The sequence below is a fragment of the Amphiprion ocellaris genome, chromosome 13 (assembly GCF_022539595.1).
Source record: "Amphiprion ocellaris isolate individual 3 ecotype Okinawa chromosome 13, ASM2253959v1, whole genome shotgun sequence".
Taxonomy (NCBI): domain Eukaryota; kingdom Metazoa; phylum Chordata; class Actinopteri; family Pomacentridae; genus Amphiprion; species Amphiprion ocellaris.
The window spans coordinates 11,486,210-11,508,109 of NC_072778.1; the positions used below are offsets into that span (position 1 = coordinate 11,486,210).

The 21,900-nt window shown below is 38.4% G+C and overlaps 2 protein-coding genes across 2 annotated transcripts; one reads left to right on the top strand and one right to left on the bottom strand.

The window, feature by feature from the left end:
* The first annotated feature begins 1,547 nt into the window (after nt 1–1,547).
* Nucleotides 1,548–14,769, top strand: LOC111583274 (cytokine-dependent hematopoietic cell linker). Its single transcript, XM_023292278.3, has 17 exons — nt 1,548–1,839; nt 6,663–6,703; nt 8,509–8,662; nt 9,722–9,774; nt 9,875–9,929; nt 11,645–11,695; nt 11,778–11,809; nt 11,927–11,937; nt 12,033–12,116; nt 12,335–12,359; nt 12,586–12,610; nt 12,708–12,792; nt 12,884–12,900; nt 12,974–13,068; nt 13,196–13,273; nt 13,565–13,720; nt 13,807–14,769. The coding sequence occupies exons 2-17, from the start codon at nt 6,701–6,703 to the stop codon at nt 13,957–13,959; spliced, it is 1,077 nt and encodes a 358-aa protein (XP_023148046.1). The 5' UTR covers nt 1,548–1,839; nt 6,663–6,700; the 3' UTR covers nt 13,960–14,769.
* Nucleotides 14,770–16,199: 1,430 nt separating this feature from the next.
* On the bottom strand, nt 16,200–21,394 carry LOC111583275 (zinc finger protein 518B). The gene is made up of 2 exons (XM_035958161.2): nt 21,229–21,394; nt 16,200–20,865 (listed from the first exon to the last, which is right to left on the bottom strand). Exon 2 carries the CDS (start codon nt 20,701–20,703, stop codon nt 18,271–18,273), a length of 2,433 nt encoding a protein of 810 aa, XP_035814054.1. The 5' UTR covers nt 20,704–20,865; nt 21,229–21,394; the 3' UTR covers nt 16,200–18,270.
* Between the last annotated feature and the right edge of the window lie 506 nt (nt 21,395–21,900).

The following is a 21,900-nucleotide window of genomic DNA, read 5'->3' on the forward strand; positions in this document are numbered from 1 at the left end:
CCGAAAAGTATTTGCTGAATTTGAAATATCTTCAAACCACATTGATGAATGGATTGGTGTCTAATTGCGTCTTCCCGCTGACTTAATATTGTTCTCAGCTTCTCAACTCAGCTTGTTTTCTGCCTGAACACACCTTTAGGGTTTAATTTATGCTTTCATATTAAATTTATTTTTGTTCCCACAGCAGTCGCTAAAGCAAAACTATTTATTTTTGTGGTTTCAGTTGTGTTGGTTGTGCTAAAGAGAAGCCTGCCAGCCACAGAGGCTGAAAGCAAGCCTCCAGGTTAGTGAAAGTAGAAGAACAGCAAAGAAAAAACTGGGAAATTATTGCTGAAACTCTTAGTTTTAAGCATCCATCACGGTTTGCAGACCGACTCTCTTGTTCAACACTGATCCACAGTGCTCGAGTGCAGGATTGTTTGCTTACTTTTGAGCCAAATGAAGAGGTAGCTTATCTGGAAAAAAAAACGGTGAGCCTCCCCAGAGATGCAGGCAGCTCAGAGATCCTGTCAGTTATTCTGGTGAGCGCAGTGTTATCATGACACAACACAATCCCATCTTCTATAAACCACAGATTTCTTTAAATGTGTAATCTTTGGGCTGAATGACCCAAACGTTTTCCTCTTACCTTCAGGATTAAAAAGCAATGTTAAATAAGCATCTAGGTCACAGTTTTCTGCAGTTAAGAGAAAGAGGCACTAAAGCAGAACATCACTCATAGAACCTCCTGGTTTTGCTACAGGTATTAAAAAAGAATGTTATTGTCAATTTGCCAATAAAACCCATCTTCATGACCGACAGTGAGATATTCTCACACATGATTCCGCAGATTTTTCGACCTCATTTGAGTTGTTATATGGCTCTTAATAGCTTGAGTTTAAGTGTCTCTCACTGCCTGAATTTTGGTTTACGTGTCAACTTGCAGAGCACGTAACCATCAAGGTGAGAGTCCTGGAGATGTGACCAAAGTTTTTTAGAGCAGTGTTTTCACAGTATGACCTAATTGTTAGCAGGTAGTTTATTAAGAGTTTATGCTGAGAAATAAAAATATTAACCTGAAGTGAAATATTACTCTGAAAGGTTAAGCTTGAATTAAACACTGTCACAAATTAGAGTTTAGGTTCACCTTCTTGTTTGATGCAGAAATGGAGCCAGATGATGATGAAAAGAGTAAATGTCACCCTGCTTCCTTTTGCACTTGGCAGAGCAGATGTTGAAATGTCAGTATGTTCCTGCTCAAATTAACAGAAATAGCTGCCGCAGTAGCAGATTCATTTGGAGCCTGATTTACTGAATCAATGGTACGAGGTTGGATTTGGAATACAGTCAAGGAGCTTGCATGTTTAAATATCATGCTGCTGTCACATGATAGAAGAAGCGCCCATGCGGTGTTGACGTTGCGTGATGAACGCTTCACAGAGGAAATATTGACGACTTTTAATATAACAAGAAGTTACAAAGAAAAACTATCAAATGCAAATTCTACTATCAGGAAAGATGCATCTACAAAAAGTTCTCCGAATTGACAGCTTTCTGCATGAAGATTTGTAAAATCAGAGAACAGATGCACAACAAAAGCCTTCTACAAACAAGCCTCTTGTTGTCTAAAGCAGTGAAGACCTCAGGTTGCAGGCCAGTTATTCACCACACAGGAAGTTATTTCAGGTTACAGCAGTGGGCTGCTTAACTCTGACAGTCAGAGTCGAGGCAACCCAAATATTTGAGGAGGAAGAAGAAGTGCAGACGCTTTATTCGTGTAACCAAATACTAACTAAAGAAGCAGAAACTGCTGGACGCCCATTGGTGCAGGTGTTCTTACTGTACACGTCTTTAGAAAAGGTAGGAAACCTTTGTTTTGTTTTGAACTTTTGTATTTTCTCTGTGTAAAAGCTACAACAGACAAGGAGAAGCAGAGACGTTTGTAGTAAAAATAGATGATATTGTATGAATAGTTTGTGAAGTAGAGGTATGAAGGAGGTAGGATTTTCTGTGAAAGAATCTCATTTTGATTAAAATTCAAGATTCAGCCTCAAGTTGCTGTAAATTAAAATTTACAATCATTCATTTTATATGGAACTGCTGCAGGTGAATGAAGTTGCATGTAGTGCTAATTAAATAGACACTAAACTGCCATGTACTCGCTCTAATAGTTTAATCACAGCAATCATTAAATCTCTTAAAGGCAAAATGTTGTCACCGTAGGTAACGTAATTAAATCCATAAACACAGCATTAAAGCACACCGATCGTACATCCTGTTCAAATTTTTAAAAATGTACGCCGAGTTAATTTATTAAAAGATAAACAAAGTCTAAAGAAATCTGTATGGTTTAAAAAACATCTGTATAGACGATAGATTTATTACCACCAAACTAGCAGAGGACATTGACACATAACTGTCCACATCAACACAAACAAGAATATTTTCAGTGATTCTAATATCTACAGTGTACCCTGGTAAGAGCCCTGCTGGTAGCATTTCTCTCCTCACGCTGAGCCTTTTCTCGCTCTCTGCAACTGATACTTTCTTGATGCCCGTACCAAAGCCAGGTCACAAATCCTTAAGTGGTCTGGGGGTTTGAGTTGCCACAAATCCTCTGCACCCAATTTCCATGGGGCAGAAGTTTATTTTCCAGACTAACTGCTCAACCCCAGATGCATGTATCTAATCGTCCTTTTCATACATCTCATCCCTCCCCACTTCTCATGAACCAGTAAGCTCTGCAAAGTAGTCAGACAGCCCCACTGAGTGTTGGACCACAGTGCCAAATCCAATACTGTGTTCGTCTCTTCCCTTTGGGACTTTGAGCCAGTAGCCTGTAATTCCTGCTGGCATTTTCTCAATCCCTGTGACTTGCTAAATGTCCCAACTTCTATTTTGGTTAGGTTTCCTTCCTGCTTCCTGTTTTGTTTCCCTTCACAGCCAAATGGATTCAAGGATCAAAACCTGTCAGTCAAAGACTTGTGGATTAGTCCTGACTGTAGATTTTTTTCCTCTTTGTGCCTTTTTACCTGGAAACATGAGTTTAAAATTTACTCGATGTTTTTAAAAGTTTGAAAGTTACGCAAATGGAAGAAATGCAACAAAGACCCATGTCTCACTGCAGAAAGCGAATGTGAAGTGGTGCTCGTTTTGCCCTTCAGTTGCTTCATTTGTCAGACATGATTTCTGTTCATTTGATCTGACAGCGCTACTGAGTTACCAGATGTGACCAAAGAACTCAAACAACTGTCACTGCTGTCTCTGTGATATTAGCCACTCCATCCCATATCATTCTCCTGTTTATTTACGAAAAAGAAGGAAACTAAAAACTTGGGAGCATTGCATTTTTTCCTGTAAAAAAAAAAGTGTGCAGCACGTGGTGCTTCAAAAAGTATGCGACGCTTTAGGTAACAGAAAAGTGCTGAAAAAATATTTTGTTGAGTATACATTCTTATTCCAAAAAAAACAACAACTGTTGTTCCTTAAAGTCGGAATTTTAAAATAGTTTATGTAGCTGAATCGTGAGGCCTTGGCCTTTAAACGGTGTGCAGACAAATTTGATTTCAAATATTGCAGCAGAATTTTCACATTGGTTCATTTTCAGGTCATCGAGTGTTTAAATAATAAATAATCTTAATTTCCAAGCCCCATTTGATGTTCTATGGATTGGTATAGATCTTCATAGATTATTTCTGGATAATTTGTGTTTTCTTTCATGCACTGAAATGTCAGTTGACTGATTTTAACATAAATATTGTAAATGGAAGAGTAGAAATCAGCAATGTTCCCTTCACTTAGAGATATTATTTTAGATAAATGCTGATACTGATAATGGGTTCATGCTTTCCCCAAGAGCCACATTTGATACTGTTTATCCCAGGTCCTACCTGGCAGATATAAAACTATGAGGGTATCGATTTTGTCATGCCAATATTCTGTGCTTGGTTTCTTGTTGGCTGCAAAATTTACCAGCACACCAATATTTCATGGTATATGCTGATGGCACCTAACTATACCTACCAGAAAATTAAAAGAAATCATATTAAAAGGTCAGACTGTGTCACAATTTAGCTGATGTTTGAGAAAATATTACCCCATGAAGATCCACGCGTACGCCCTGATCCAAGAAGATAAATCTGACAGGGTTTGAGCAGTTTTTACGTGTTTCTTGATGTTTAGGAATCTGATTAAGTTGTGAGGCGCATGACTATGACAATGAAAATAAATCCCACAGCACTGTCTCCCGGAAAGATGTTTTCCTATACAACTAAACTGCATTCTAATTTTCTTTATGAAACAAATTATCCCTCCACAGTGTAAGACTGTGATGTGGTAGGAATTGCTTCCAGTTTGAAAGAACCAATTGAGCGGTAATTGAATTATTAATTATTATTATTATTATTATTATTATTATTATTATTATTATTATTATTATTATTATTATTATTATTATTATTATTATTATTATTAATTGTAATTTAAGTTTCAGGTATCTCCAAATTGATTCTGACTTCACTTTAAGATGGCTGAAAAAATAAAAATGTAATTAGATGTTGTAGATACGTTGAACTAAAATTCTGATTAGTCAGAATGTATTTACAGATATCCTGAATTACAGTTTTGACTAAGCCATCCGTAATTACGTCAGAAACTATGGAAAGTTGGAGGTGAAAGCTTGCTTTTCAAATATATTTTGGCACTGCAACTGTAACCATATATAACAAGCTATTTACCACCATATTAGCGCAGAATGCTAGTGAATTTCAACCACAAGTTTCACAAGAAACTTTTGCTCTCTGTAAACTTTGTATTGCATAGCAATGATCTTATCCACCACAGCAGCTGCTATTACTGCTAACAGTGCTTCAAATGCTTCGCTTAACTGTTATCCTGACTTGTCAGAACTGAATTACAGATAGTCCTAAATGTTGTTTTGACATCTGGAATAAAGAGCTCTTGTCCTGTGTGGGACCGTTATTCTCAGAATTAAGTTTTTATATGTAGTTTGAACCAACTGTTCGGTTAGGTTTAGACATCAATACTTCGTAGTTAAATTTAGGCAAATGTGATTTGTTTGACACTTTTAACAACTACGTGTTAGAAGATTGGTTAAGTTTAGGCAACAAAACTACATAGTTAAGTTTAGGGAAACTAAATGAAAAATTTTAAATTAGAGGAAAAGCTTCTCCTCCAATTTCCGGGTTACCAGGGTGATGAATCTGGTCCTGTCTAATATATGAATAATTGACTGAAAAGTAGTGACAGTAAAGCAATAAAATAAGTGGCAAAGATATGTTGATTTGAAACATATTTGTAAACTATCATAAACGTACATAATCCAGTAGAAAATACATTTTCTTCCAAAGGTAACTGAGCATGTTTAGTTGTATAAACGTCATTTTTGGGAGACATAGCTGCTAAAATAATAGATAACTGAGTGAAGCAGCTCCACATTGTTGGCGATCTGCCATGTTCATTCCTCAGACTATAACCAATGTCAGTGTTTTATCGAAGTTAGATGGACTGACTTGACAGTGATGTATGCACAGGCTGAACCCCTCTGCAATGTGAATGACAATGACGCAGGTTTGACCAGTGTCTGATGTGGGTTGAACTCGCTGCATACACGAGTCTGCAGTCTACCAGCAGCCTGTGACCGCCAGTAGGGTTACAGTAGAGTGTAAGAGCAGCACAAGCAGAGAAGAGTCAGAAAGTCTGTGACCCGACTCAGTAATTTCAGTTATATATCTATATATATATATCTATCTATCTATATATCTTTCTGAGTTACTTCAGTTACTTTAGCTACCATAAGAAACTGTTTATAGCAGACCAAACAAGGCTGTAAAAATGGCAAAACCACAGATTATTTTGAGCTAAACAAGGATGTGTTATATCCTCCTTCAAAAGTTACTAAATCTCACGTTAAGCACTGAATTATGACCAAATATGCACATAAAAACTCCTATTTATATAAAAAATAAATCATCACAACAAAAGACAAGCCATTTCTGATAATTTTGGTGATGTTTCTGGTGATGTTCTATAGATGTTCTATAGTAGAACTGATGTGACCCTTAAATTGATTATTTGCTTTAAATGTTGTCTAATACATGTATATTAATTAGCTGTGAAACCAAAAGCTGAATCACAACACAGTTGTTGTTGGTGTTGTTATAGGGTTTACCTAAATTCAGATTTTAGCAAGAAGCAGTTCTTCTTAATATAGAGACATAAATGTAATCGCATTAGAATGTCTGACTAATTCTGGAGGCTCAGTGGGATGCAGTGAAGGTTAAATACATATTTTTTCATTAATATGTTTCTGCAACTTTAGTCTGTCTGTTTGAACCAGAGGGGTTTTTTTCACAAGCAAGGTGCTTATGCCAAAAATACAATAACAATTTCAATATTTTAAAAAAATGTTAAATATAGATTCAGATATCTTTTCATTGATAGCTAATAAGATAATGTAAACCACAAAAAGTGGAGTGAGACCCAATGAGAATACAGCAGCAGGACACAAGCAGCTCTGTCTTGTTGGACAGAAAGATCTCGTTCTCCTGCATGTGTTGCTCTGAGATAGAAAAGTCCAAGGACAAACTGTATTGGAAAGCCACATTCTTTCACAGAACACCAAACTAATGATGTTTTTCATTTTTGCTTCGCCCCCTCGTTAGCTGCAGAGAGAGGGAACAGCCATGAGTCTGCTGTGATAATGGTGAGTTATGGCGCTCGTATCCACAGCGTTTCCCCGCTGGTTCCACATGAATGTTCCCGGGGGAAACTTTGGGAGTCTGCAGCCCCCTGTGTAATTACCTTTTAGCACAGAAATGAGTCAAGAGTGAGATTCTGCTCTGTCATTGTTAGTGCACAGCGAAAACAGCACAGAGCAGACAAAATGTCTCCTCTGTGTTTCTTACTGTAATTTACTGTTGTTTTTTGTTGCATTAATATTCATTTTGAAATGAAATTATGAAATATTTTACTTCATCTTACTAATGCCTACAGTAATCATCTCTCAAATTCATTCCAACTGATTATGTTGATAAATGTTAATGTCTATTTATAATCAAGAGTTCAGTTTATTTGTATGAGCTGCAACTTTATAGATGAAGACATGTATTTATTTTATTTTTATTGATTTGTTCATTTTTGTCGAAACCTGCCATTGCCTTCAGGTACTTTTCACAAGGTACTTTCCAAACATCTCAGCAGCAGAGAAAAACAACACATAATCTATGTTGTTTTCTCTGATATTAGCTTAAACAGCAGTCAGACTTATTGTCCAAAATCACACAAAGTATGTTTGTTTGATGTCCACTTAATTCTTCGTAAATCCAGCCATGTTAAATGGAAGCTGTCCGTTCCAGGGAAGGATAAAATAGATATTTCCTAAGCACTGGCAAGAACACAACCCAGTCAGTTCAGACATCATTAAAATTTTGAATTAGAGTTAATTGATCTCTGTCAAAAAATACAAAACGCCAGAACAAATTCTTCTGTAGAAATTCAACAAATAGGCAAAGTAAAAAATATGCAATTAAATTAAACAAACAAACAAAAAAAAATGTTGTTTTTGTCAGACTGATGATTTCACAATTATGTTTTTAACTAGTTAGGACTGATTAAAACAGATTTGTAAATCATTTTCAGGAAATTAAATTTCAGTGAGACAATGTAATCTTTATTCAGCTTTAGAGGGTTTATTGTACAAGTTTGTCTAATTCTCTTTTGTAGAAAAAAAAATACCCCACAACTTTACTTTCTCAGAATAATAGTGTTTTAGTTACATATAATGTAAACAATAAGCAATTCCTCACACGCACAGCCAGCTGTATGGTTATTGTATGAATTCCTGATTTACAATAAGCTCTCGAGGTGCGGGACATTTACTTCATGGGGTGTAACATTCAGGTTGGGTGCGTACAGGCGAATAAGCCCCATGGCACCTGCTGGACACAAACGTCGATCTGGATGTTCCTCCTCATTATAATCAAGCCAGTTGTGCTGTGGAGCACACCGTTTTCTAACTGAATGAGAGAAACTAGTTTGATTGGACATGATTAAGGCACCCACTGATAAGGTATTCATACTAAGAGCACCTGATTTTTCCAGCTATGCCACAGGTGCACAAAAACTCCAAACACAGTCACAATACACTGTGCGTCACATGCCACCAATGCAGTGAGAGATGCTTGTTATTTAACACAGTGTCAAAGACTGTTACTTTTTACAGAGGCTGACTATTGATACGTGTTGCGGTGTCTTTGAATGTAACGTGTGAAGTTTTAAAAAGGAAATCCCTGGGAGACATACAAAAGGTTATGTTTCAACACCCCATAATAGCTTCCTGTTCTTATCAGCATTGTACGCGTATACAGAATCTAACACTAGCTGTACGCTCAGAATATATTACTGTATACTGGCTGATAAAAAAGCAAGAAGATACAAAGTAAAGGGTTTTACTGGTTCCCTTGTTTATTGTACATTTAGTTCAGAAAAGCTGCAATTTTGTTGTCACAGGATCGCAGCAGGGCAGACAGGAGCAGAACTCGAAGATGTGGTAACTACAACAACGTAGTGGAGCCCGAGTACGACGTGGTGGACGACCAAGAGGAAGTGCACAATGTGCGCATATTTCCTGCCAGGCCCATAAATGATGAGAGAGAGTACGCAGGTAGAGGAGAGAACAATAACACATTTTTCATTTGCTCATTTAGTCTTTCAGTACTGTTACTGTTTTGAGCATTTAGATTCAGGTATTTAGTATTTAAGTGTAGTTTCATTTAATGTTTAAATTTGTTGAAAATGCATGTCAAACTGACTGTAAAAATAGAACATACTTTGAAAATGCCCATTATTTTGAATTTGCAAGTCAACAAAGGTTTAGTTTTATCCCTCAGTGATCAGACTTGTGAGACTGAGTAATTTTGTCCTACTGTAGGAGTGACTCTGACCTCTGATGCACATAAGCCCACCTCTTCTAATTCTCATTATTTCTTAAATGAATAAAAATACATTATATTAAATAAATAGGTTCATAAGTAGACTGTAATTGCCGACATCCAAAACCATAAAACTGAACTTTTAAGTCTCAAACTTGTCCCAACTTCAACTTAAAGTAGTGTTTGCACTTGAGCTGACACAATGAGGCTGAATATGTTTCACTTTCCTACACAGAAAAGCTCCAGTGAATATAATTAGAACGAAACTGAATGAACTGCAGGCAAAAAAAAAAAAAATACATTAAAAAAAAAACAAAAAAAAAAAACAGCTCCACCACAAACTGTGGTGAGAATGAAAGCAGCGTGGATCTGAGAGGGAGCTCATGCTGATTGAGCATGATCTGCCAGTGGGTCTCCAGGGCCATCTGTTGGCTGAGTCAGACTGCGGGAGATTACAATTATCCAGGAGCCGAAGGGGAAGAGAGGAAGGCATGTAGTGTGAACAGACTCCCTTTACTCTGCTGCATGGATGTGGCCCACAGCCAGGGGCCTCACAGCTGCATGTCTACAACTTTATACTGAATGTGGGTTTTAAATTTGTTCACACTTGGAGTATTCTCCCTTCTAATCAATACAGTCTGCTGCTGCGGTGCACTACTGGGACTGGCATCGACCGAGTTACAAGAATGATACAAACTCAAAGAGTGTTTAAACTGTCAACTAACAGTGGAACTACTGTCATTACTGCCACTGATGAAAGCGTGGCGATCACAGTTTCTTTTGCTTTCAAGACAGGGATCTTCCAAGGTCATCATCTGCACAGAGCCTTTCATCACCCTCCACTGTAAGGTTCCTTTTCTGTTGTTCTTTAATGAATGTACCATTTCAACTGCACTACTGCACTGTTTTTACTCTATTCTTCACTCTGCTCTCCAATCAATCAGGTTAATTCCGAGATCCTACCTAGACGTCCACCCAGAGAAACCCCACATACCTCAGGTAAACTGGATGTTTTATTATTGAGGTAAATACATGTGAAGGTATAGTGGGAGAAATTCAAGTCAAGAGGAAATGTCTTGCTTGTGATAAAACATTTCAAATCCATAAGCGCATAGTTGTTTTTTTTCATTCAATAGATTCAGAGGCATTGCTGCTTAGACTTACTTGGCCTCGTATATGATGGCAGATAGGAGCTACTGATAGCAAACTTGAGATAGATATTAATGAGCCAGTTCATTGACTTTATGACTTTTCTCTACATGGCTATAGGCTGCCGCTCAGCTAAAGCTACATAAGGTCACCAGGATTATTCTAGAGTTAACATTAATGCCTGTGTGGAACATGAAAGGATTGCTTGTAGCACTGAAAGCAATGAATTATCATGCATCTTTTCAGAGATTTTAGTCTTATGGCAAAGGGTTAGCCCTTTACCGCAAGATTTGGCTGAACCCTTTAGCATGTTCAGGCCACAAAAAGAGCCCATATAGAACCGCTTTCAGGCAAATATTGGAGGGGAAAGAAATGCTTACCCTGGGAAAAAAATTGCTGTATTGGGCTTGATACTGATTGGTTACACTCAGAGAATACATATGATGATTGGTTGAACCTGGAAAGGACAACAATTAGTCGCTGTTGTGGTGCACGCAGAGTTAACGTCACAGTTGAAACTGATGGATCCTACACCGCAATAGAAATGGAAAGCCTGACAGGGCCATTGAGAAGAACCATTCCTGTGAACAGTCATGCCACATTACACCTGCCCTGAGATGCTGCAGTGGAAAGCCCTTTTATGATAAACCCGATGTACGTTGTGAGGGCAGACATTTAGATTGGAATCTGGGCAGATTAAGGCAATTTTTAACTGATTAGCAAAACTGCTCACATCTGCTGTCACATGTGTTGTAAATATTAATATTTTACTGAATACTGTATGTACAGCAATATCAATCATTAATCAATTAATTGATAATATAGATTCAGCACACTTCTTGTAGGTCGTGCTCATATTGCTGACACATGTTGCAGACTGTGATAATAACTAACATATGGAATAGAATGATGTCCTAATTGATCCTGAAGTGATTTCATACGTGTGCTCCAGCCAGAGGTCCTTAAGCCTCACAGAAGACATTGTCATGGTGCTCATTTACTAGCTAACAAGGCTTTTTTCTTGCCAAAACAAAAGTGTCTTGTCATTTCTGGACACTAAGAGGTTCCACCTGGTGGTGCAACCAGGTACTCCAACTGATCTACAATACTTGAAGTGTGTAAAATGGTATCGGATATCAGCAGTTACTATTGAATGACTCAGATCAGATGGGGGCAAAAAAAACTACAACAGGACCCTCATAATGAGTGCCACAGCTCAGCGATCAGAAGGTTCGGGAGTATGTAATACTAGAACCTGTAGGACCGACCGGAGTGGGACCTAATTATTATATATCTGTTATTATTATTATATATCTATGTATCTAAGTTACATGTGTATTAGATAAATTAACAATCTCCACTTATTTTAGCATCAGCTGGAAATTAAAAACACCCCAAAAAATGTTTTTATTTAATTGTAAATAAATTCAGGCGTCAAGGGCTTAAGATGAAGTGTAGTATTGCCTTTACAGTAGATAAAAATAGAATGTCTCTCCAAAGAACCAATCATTTAAAACTGTACTTTGTCATCAGTAAACAATTATTTTCCATGTTTGTATTGTCAGGACCTGCTGTCAATAGAGACCTGAAGCCAGGCAGACGAAAGACCAGATTCGGTAACACAAATGAATAACTGAAAACTCCATGTCTGTCTGTGGTCACAATAGCATCCCACATATTCTCATTCTCAATTTACAGATAAGAAGTTGCCACCTGTGCTGCCAGACCAGGTAATATGTCAATATGCAACACGGTGTATCGTATACCTTCTTTTGTGACTATAAGTTGCGTCAGTTGAAATTAATTAAATATGTGATGATTTTTTTCCGCCCTCTCAAACATTGCAGCACTCACACAGGTAATTTACTCGGTTACTATTCAAGTTACTCAACTATTCACTTGGGTTTAAATGTTTTATGAATAGACTTACAGTTTGAGGCTGTGTTCCTCCAGGTGCCCTCCATCACCTCCATCCTTTACCCTGGAGCTGATCAATCACTGGTCTGGACTGGCTCTGAATAAACCCTGCAGGAGAGAGTGAGTGCTGTTTTACCGTTCCAGTCCTTACTGTCCAAGAAAGCAACTAAAGAACCCAATACTTGCTCTATTGTCACCGTATGCTGCTAGTGGGCCTTCTGTTTTAATGTGCTGTTGCTGTATACAACAGTTTGTACAGTGTGACAGTGACGCCATCTGCTGGTTGCAAAAATAATCACATTCTAATGTATTAAACTTGTTATTATTTTTAATTTCAGTAGACAGCAGTGGACAACTAAACAGGTAAGTGGTCAAATATGCATATTTATCTAATAATAATGTTGTAAAGCGGTAATCATGAAAAAACATGCTTGCTGCCATGTTGCAATGTTTTTCAAACATCGAACCAATGAGTGCTTTTAAGAAGTGATATCTTTTATTCTGATTTCATTAATTATATTTTATTTGACACACATAAACTTGACTAGAAATGATCTTGACATTTCATTTTTTATGTTTCTGAATTCAGGCAGAATTCAGGTCACATGCCAAAGGTAAAATAAAAGTAATACAAGTAAAAAGTAAAAAATCTAATTAAACATTTTTGAGCAAAGTTTCTTCACTGTTGTATTCATTTTGGATGTGTTTTAGGTCCACAAAGTCCCGAAAGTGTTTCATCCCCCCACACCAATCAAAGACATTCTTGGGATTTGGAGAGTCTTAACATAGAAAGAAGGTTTGCCTTTCATTTCTCAGGCTTTTCAGGACACTTACATCATGTGACCTGACATTTGATTTACATGTGCTTTTCTCCCTTTATTATTTAGATCGCAACAAAGTCTCGGTAAGTATGTTAGAGGTCATCATTACCATTATACAGCGACATTAAATAAGTCAACATTGATGTCTATTTAAAGAAAGGGTGCCATCCAAACGCCATCACCATGAGTGGCCTCAAACTAAAGAAGACTTCGACCAGCACGACTTTGTTCCAATGGAAAAGCCTCAACAGGTAAAAGTGCTGCTACACACTTAATCAAAATCAGGCATAGAATGAAGAATGATGTCTGTCATTTCACAACATGATATTAAGTGCAGCCATAATTGTAACATCAGTCATTGCTGAACTTTACTGGCAGACCTACTGTGAAGAAGACTGGTATGTTGGGGCTTGTAATCGAGCAGATGCTGAGCATGCCTTACACCTGGTGAACAAGGTATCACAATATAAAATAAATAAAATAAAATGTGCATAAGAATGTGTAAAGGCTGTGTAGACAATCTGGAAAACACACATATTCACTTCTGTGCTTAAAGTTTGACGAGAAGATAAACTGACCTGTCTGTGCAATTAATATTAACAGAGGAAACAGCTAGCCCGGCACTTTTTAAAAGACACAAAGTCCACCTACTACCACCTCTAAAGCACACCAGTAAACAAGCTGTAGCTCATTTACTAACTAAATTTTGCTTTTAAATTCGTCTTTTTTGTTAATTCCCGACATTAGGATGGGGCATTTTTGGTGCGTGACTGCTCTATCAACACCAACAGTGAACCCTTGGTACTGGTCGTGTATCACGACAAGAAGGTTTATAATGTAAAAATTCGGTTCATCGAGAGCAACGACAAGTACGCACTGGGAACAGGACAACGTTCAAATGATGTAAGTGGACAAATACCAAAAGACGGTTCAACCAGGACCATCCAGAGCATTTTATTTACTGTAACTCACATGTTGTTTCTCCTCAGATGTTTGACTCTGTGGCAGACATCATCAAGTTCCACTCCATTTTTCCAATAATACTCGTCAGTGGAAGAAATATGCCTGGAAACAAATACCCAGACAACTGTGTGCTGACATATCCAGTAACGAAAAGGGATGTTGACCAGCTGCTACAATAACAAATTGCTTGTGCACCTTTCCATGCCTTTTCAGAGATAATCTGTTGAAGCCCACACAATTCCTCACATCCTGTTGTGTAGCTATGTAAACCAAAACATCTACTAAAGGTGTATCATCATTTTTGAGCAAGCTGGGAGTAAAAAAAAACAAAACTTTGCTAATAACTGTGTGGTCAAGAGTGATTTTGATTTTTAGCTAACAATTATTCTGACAATATTATCAACTGTCAGCAGCTATACTACTTTCAACTGTTTAGGCTAAAAAATGTCAAAAAAAAAATACTGAAAACGTCCATCATTATTTCCTTGAGTCCAAGCTGATGTCTTATACTGCATTTTTTTTTTGTACTATTGACCCAAAACACAAAGACAATCCCTGTACAATGATACAAAAAAGGAAAACTCCTATGAGAATGGAAACAGAGAAAAATTGTCATTTTGCTTGATGAATAAATCAAATCCAAATACGTATCTCATAATAAATAAACTACAGATTCATTACATCAACATGTGGCAATTGACAAGTTATTTCAGTGCTAAAATGACTCAGCTGAGACACTGCATGGAAAAACGTGAGGATTCATTCATTTTAATTTTTGACTATTTTTTTAATGTGTAGATCTTTCAAGGCTGTTTTCTCAAAATGAGTTATCGCACTCTGCACCAGAAATCTTCACATCAGTAGCACTTACATACACAAAACCTTCTAGTTTTATTCCTGTCTATATTCTGAAGTTTTTTTTTACAGAGGGCTTTGTTCATAGATCATTCATAGTCTGAATTTAAGAACATTAAATTCCTTAAAATGTGGTCAAATGGATTTTTTTTCTGACTGTTGACAGTATTTTTTGATTTATGAAGTAACCAAAACAGAATTTCAAAATGTCTTCTGAAAAAGCCTTTGTTACTAACATGTCAATTAAATGACACAAGAAAATAGAAGATGGCTTTCTCAAATAAATAAAATGATTGCAAATGAGGCCACTTTAGGTTCATAATATCTTAAACCATATTTAACCACAACAAGTCTTGTAAGTCATTGTTGATATCTATAAGATAATACATGTTGAAAATCTAAATACTTTGAGCTACGAAATCAATTTTGGCTAACCAAACCTCAAAAATGTGTTTTATCCTTCCTGCCTAGCTAATTATCTAGCTCATTAGCCAGCTGTCAAATTCCTTGACCAGAAATCGGATTTATGATGAAAAGACACTTAATATAACGCTGCTTTACAGCTATAAACTACTTAACAAATATCAAACTCTAATGTAAACCAAAGCTGGAGTTACACTAACCGTGAAAGAAATGCAGTAGTTGGCAAATTCCCATCAAAATGTCCGTTAGCTTAACCGTTAGCGACTGTAGCTAGCACTGTTGCCATGGATACCAAAAAGCTGCTTATGGCAGTTAAGCTGTCGACCAACAAGCTAAGAACCATCAGAGAAGTAAGTATTCATCATTAACTGAGATAAAATTAACAACTCCATGGTTTAAAATATTATCAAGTATTAGAAATGGCTACTAGCAAAAGTACAGACAGAAAACATGCCGTTTCAGAGCACGATTAGCATATTAATTATCCTCTATGATGGCTTTGTGGCCTGGACGTTGACTATGGTGGAGTCAGTTATATACCTTTCAACTGTTTATGTTTTAAACGTTAAATGTAGCATGTACAAACATTTGTAGCTACTATAGCTGTCGAAAAGTTCAATGTATGAAGTACGTCTGAAACAGCAGTAAAATGGAAATTGCCCATTACCCTAAAACGACACAGTTATGCTCCATCGCTGCTTGTGCGGTTTTAACAACTGCCAGCCAGTTTCTCAAAATGAAATGGTAAATTAGATGATTTATCCTTGTTAATTTTAAACCAACAATCTAATTAATTGGTTGAATATAAACACTGAAGGCAGATCATTTTTGCAGTCTGCTGCAACAAACAGTAGGCCTCACTTCTTGAAGATATTTTGCCATGTAAAATGCAAAGTCCATTGATAATGTGCACAGTAACAAAGATCCTATAATTAATGTTATTTATAATACCTGAGCTGTTTCAAATTAAGGCATCCAGTACAAAAAACAGGCCACAATACAGATATAAGTATGTAATTGTGTTTGAGATTCTCTCAGTATGTTAAAAAATACTCTGATTTACTATGAGAAAGATTTTGTAATAATCAAGAAAACTTATGTAATGCAGTTGTACTGAAAAAAGGAAAAAAGCCACCGAAAGTATGATCATATCTTGTTTTTAATAGAAAAAAGAGGAGTTACACAATTGTCATTATAAAAGCATGAATCACAATGATATGAACACTGAGGATGTAATAAAACTGAAAACACTTTAAACTGGAACATGACTTCTTCTCACACAGATGAGCCTTGAATTGAAAACAAAGTATAACAATCAGAACGAACTGTCAAAGACGTTTAAAGTATTGATATATAACAAAGCCTGCACAGCAGCTTTAGACACTGCAGCTGAAGGAAAGTAAAGCACAGTTTAAGTGTTGGTGCAGAAGAGGACATTTTCTACTGAGTATGAATATCATGTTTCATATTTACAAGTATGTACACAATAAAATCTGACCACGAACAAATGTATATACATGTTAAAAACTAGGGGCAACCAAAACCTATATGTATAACCATAGGTCTAGCACCTCAACCATCATGATTATAGTATAAACAAGAACACACAGGTGTCATAATGCTGCCGTAAGAAGAGAAACAGATCTGCAAAGTACCAAGAGAGACGAATGCTTATGTTTGATTCTTTCAAAAAATGTACAACAGGTTTGAACTGCACAAGAAAAAGCACAGACATTAAGTGTCTTCATGGCAGAAAAAAACAGGACAGGGTTTTGTCTCTGTTACAGTAATAAACCAATTTGGGTTGCTTTAGTCGACTCCACTGTGACGGGGCTGGAACTTCACACCTCAAGAAAGAGCAAATCTAAGATGACATTTCAGAAAAATTCATTTCCAAGTTTAAAGTCAAATAAATTAGACCAAGAAAATCAGTAACTATTTACACATTATAGTTCAATGAATACACCCCCTGAAAAATTATAAAGTAATTGGCGAGAGACAATAAAAGAAAAATGCACAATATTAAGCCTTTGGCGCTGGCCTTGCAAAAATCACAACGTATGGTGCATTCAATCACCCGTTCATCAGCTGGTTACGTCCAAAACATTCAAGTTTTCACCCAAAAAGTCCAGCAAGGTGGGGAACAAAACAAAACCCAAGCTTAACATGTATGTATGTACAACTGGCAAACTTTGTTCTCACTGTAAAACTCTGCGATTTATAAAATTTCCAAACGGATAACGGGAGCACACAGTGGAGTGTATGTTTAAATTCCATTATTTACACTTTAAAGTGACTTTTTCATTGATCAATTTCGGATAATGAACTTAATGTTGTGTACTAACATGTCATTTTCCCCAAATACAAGAGTTTACAAAGAGTGCCTGAATGCATCTCTACAAAAATGGCAGCAGAACAACAGATAAAGGTTGTCATCCTTATGAAATCATGTTTCTCAGGCCAAATTTGGAGAAGATTTTGAAACTGGACAGGCCTTTTGGACGGGTTTAAGAGCTAAAATTTTGAATTTGTGGAGTCTATACAACAAGCCATCTAAGAATACACAATGAAATGGGGACAATGTCAAAGATACAAAATGTTTTCTCATAAATGACGACTGGAAATATTCTTTTGCTGTCCTTACATTGAACTGTGCATCTGGACTATTACTTGGTAAAGTCATATTTTCACTGTATTGTTTTTGTGCTAAATATTGCACGTGAGTTTTGACCCACAAGAAATGACATCATACAAAAATGCCATTGCAAATTTTTCATTAATACCCATTACTTACTGGTGTACGATAAGACAGATTACCAATGCCATACTAGCGATGCAAACAAAACAAATAAATAAAAGGGATTCTTTTTAAATAAACAGCATGCATTAATGACTTTGACAGATCTACTGGTTTCTCAAACTTCTGCAACAGTATCTAACATCTGTGCGTTGCTAACAGGAATTTACAACGGCAGATAGTACATGTTCCATGAGTCAAAGTCAAACATTGCACTTTAATATTTCATATAATACATATAAGACAATGTTTAGTGATCCTTCGATGTCCATATTTTTTTAAATCCTGTTCTCCCATAAAGAAAATAATTGCCTTAATATTTTATCAGTGTAAGATAAGTTTTTCTTTTCACTGTAATACTACTTATTTCATCATAAATGTACACTTCTGTCCAGTGATGAATTGTCCGATACATTCATGGAAAAACTCCAACAGTACACCCCATTACCTCGTACTTTTGGCCCATCACTTTGCTCAGCCTCATTTTTAAGATTTGACACTTTGGAACCACTTGAGAGGCTCCTGTGTCTGCAAAAGTGTCTGCTCTCATTCCCTGTACAGAAACCCGGGGCTTTGGATGGTTGAGAACCACCACCGGCTGGTACGGACCCGGACGTTTCACCAGTTGGTCCACCTTCAGCGGCATCGGGTAAATCACCGTACAATCAGTTAGACTGGCCACAGGGACCTCAGTCTTATATTTGGATATTCTAAGTTTCAGTCCCTTCTTGCTTTTTTTCCACACGCCTACTTGGACCCTTTTCAGAGAGACGGTGAGAAACTTTGAGGAGATGTCAGGCTCACTTTTGGCCGTCTCAGATTCCTCTACATTTGAGACAACTGTAGATTCCTCATCTGTTGAAGATTTGGAAGCAGAAATGTGACTGCTTTGAACACTGTCTGTCTGTGCAGTGCTATTCTTTTCCTCCTTGACATGGACATGGTTGTTGGTCAGTGCATTAGGGTGCTGAACATCCTTATCATGCTCTTCTTCTTTTACAGACTCACTCTTCTGCTTTGTCAATAACAGGTCACGAATAAACGATCCACTTTTTGGGGCAACCTGATGTGAATGCCATGATGCTGGAGCAGCGCTCGCTTGCTCTGTGCTGTTCGTTATCTTAACGTGACCTTGGGTTTTACTGCCGGAACTGCTCCTTTTATCCATCACTATGCCGCGCAGAGCCATTACCAAAGGCTGAATGGAACCTTGGGCTTCCTCTGGCTGTTGACTTAATGAAAACACAGAGGAGATGACAGGGAAACTCTCAGGTTCCGACACATGTCCTTCTCTTGCCGTCTCCTTTGGTCTCACTTCCTGAGTCCAAGTGGAGGTCTTTGAACTTGTGTGATTAAAGAGGACAGATGTTTTGACCGGAGACTGATTTGCAACATCATTCTTACCGACTGAAATTACCTGAGGTCTCACTTGGACAGCTGGAACACTTAAACAGGGAGAAGTTGATTTCAAAGTTTGCTGGTTCAACGACACCGCCTCTTTCATTGGTTTAGAAACAGTGTTGCTCTTGAGGTGCATCGCCTGAGGTTCCAGCTTCACAGCCAACGGCACATTTTGAGGAATGGTTTTTGTGTCGCAGACCCTCCTGGGTGGGATACTCTTTGAATGATCTACAATCACATTCTTTCTCTCATCCACCACTCTCTGGGAGACGCTTGTTGCCCTGCCGTCTGGATGCAGCGCTGTACTCAACCGGTTGGCAGCCATGGAGGACAGAGCATTAAGAGCTGCATTATGGCTAACAGGTGCCGTTTGTGTGACACTGATGCCACTGTTACCTTCTCTTACAGGATTGAGGATGCTTTTGGGGAGCTTGTTTGGGATGACTGGGTTGCACTCCAGGTTGATTATTTCTGGAGATGTTCTTTTCAATCCGCTCTTTTCTTTGCTCATTGGATTCATGAGATTGTTGGGAGTACTGACAGGGATAATAGCAGGACGCTCCACATTGACTGTCCTTGTTTCATTCTGTTTCCTGTTCACTGTGCACATGCCCATACTTGTAGACCACACCATGTTTGGATGACTAAATGTGGGAGACAGAGGCTTACCCAGTGCAGTGTTTTGAGAGGCCACGGTCCTTGTGTCCTTTATTACAGACTCGTTTTCCTGTTGAGAGATGAGCCTTAGCTTTAGCTCCTTTGTCCCATTGACAGTTTTCACCTCGACAAGTTCAACTAAGCAGCCAGCGGGGATATTTACCTCCTCGGGAAGAGAAACTGTTAGTGCTCTGTTGTGCTGAATTAGTCCGTTCAAAGGGGACAAAAGTTCTGCATTACCATTAGTGGCAGTTGATACATTTGTGTCCAGTGTTTTCCCTCTCTGTTCATCTTTTCCAAATCTGGCAGCAGGTACAGACGGGGTGGGTACTGTCACTCGAACAACTGGTCGAACAGAAGATGGATCAGCAGCGGGCACACTTCTTAAGGCACTGGAGACAGGGATCTGTGGAGTTTTTGTCATGCCAGGCTTAGCAGGTCCTTGATTAATGCTTTTACTATGCAAACGGTCGATGTGCTTCACAAGGCAGAGCCTCCTCATGTAGCCCTGTCCGCAGTGGGGACACGTGAATGGATACTTTGAAGTGTGCTGCTTCAGGTGCACGGCTAATTCAGCCTCACTGAAAGAGACGTTGTTGCAATAAAAGCAATAAAACTTTGTCTGCATATGCTCCAACATATGCTTCTTGAACACTACGCCATCTGTGGATGCAAATCCACATTTCTCACAATACATCACATTTGAAGTGCTTAACACACGATCCAGTGCCACATTTGGATGCCCACCGTTCACAGATGACGGCATGCTTTGATAGCTGACAGGCTTCATGGTGAGGTCTCCTGGTCATCTGGCAGCAGATCTCACTGATTCACAGGCTGCAGTTATACCGGTAAGTAAACGTCCATCTTCAGCTGAGAGCCAGGATTTATTCCACAGAGAGGCAGGCTGACTGATGCAACCGTGAGGTGAGAGTTTAAAGCGTCTTCCCTCCTGTGAGAGGCAGAATAAAACAGTGAGATGAGTGGCTGAACCTTGCAGGGCACAGTACCGACAGAGAAACGGAGAGACGAGGCCCGTCCGGCCCCTCCCCCTCGAACGGAGCTCGTACATCATTTTTAACGCCTGCATCTGTTTGTTCTCCAATTCACGGATAGTTAACACATCAAACGACACAAAGCGCTGAACAAAACTGAACCCAGTTATGAACATTTGCATTTTCGCCCTGCCCCCTCGAGCTGCCTTCGTTTGAACGCAGCAAAAAGGCCCAATCAATCCACAACAGGGGGGTCGCGAAGACGACGGCCCGCATTTCTACTGTTTATGTTTGCAACGGAGTGAATTCCTGCCACGTACCTGACTGCAGTGTCGTAGAACGGTGTCCTGGTTGGATATGTGTAATTTCAAGTGAATAAATTACAACGAAAATCCCTTTTTTAAACGTGATACTGACGCTTGTCAACGCAGCCAACAGAGCCGCTCTCTGTTATCTGCCCGTTAGCATCTGCGGCTAACAGAAACACTTCCGGAATGTAGACTTTCAAAATAAGAGCAGAGAGAAGCCTTGTTTCAATGGTATTTCCCCCCCCCCTTTTCTAAGTTGAACCATCTTTGGTACTTTGCTCGTCTATCGAGAATGCCCTGGGTTCAACTCTAATGGTTGGCCCCCTTTGTAGAATTTCTCCTTGTGCCTGTAATTGCTCTTCAATGGACATGTATGACAGGTTAATTGATATGTAATTGTAAGTGGTGAATGGTTTTCTGTCTCCCTGCGTTGCCCACATGGTGGACTGCCAAACTGTCAAGGGCGTAACTTGCCCTTTGCCCTATTTCAGCTGAGATGGGCTCCAGCCTCTTTGCTACCCCCACAGGATAAAGCAGGAACAGCAGATAGACAGGAGAATGGGGGGGGGGGGGGTACATGACTGCCTATTTATGGTCCATGTTTGTTGCTGGTTCATGCGACTGAACCTAGTGTTTTTATGTGCTTTCTTGAGGGTTTGCCTCTATTGCATTTAAGTAAAACAA

Bases quoted from the DNA above. Each gene is read 5' to 3' on its own strand.
- LOC111583274 (XM_023292278.3), top strand. The intron at 9,930-11,644 runs GTAAACTGGATG...TTGTATTGTCAG, and splicing joins AGAAACCCCACATACCTCAG to GACCTGCTGTCAATAGAGAC. The intron at 12,611-12,707 runs GTAAAATAAAAG...GATGTGTTTTAG, and splicing joins ATTCAGGTCACATGCCAAAG to GTCCACAAAGTCCCGAAAGT.
- LOC111583275 (XM_035958161.2), bottom strand. From the start codon at position 20,703: ATGAAGCCTGTCAGCTATCAAAGCATGCCGTCATCTGTGAACGGTGGG.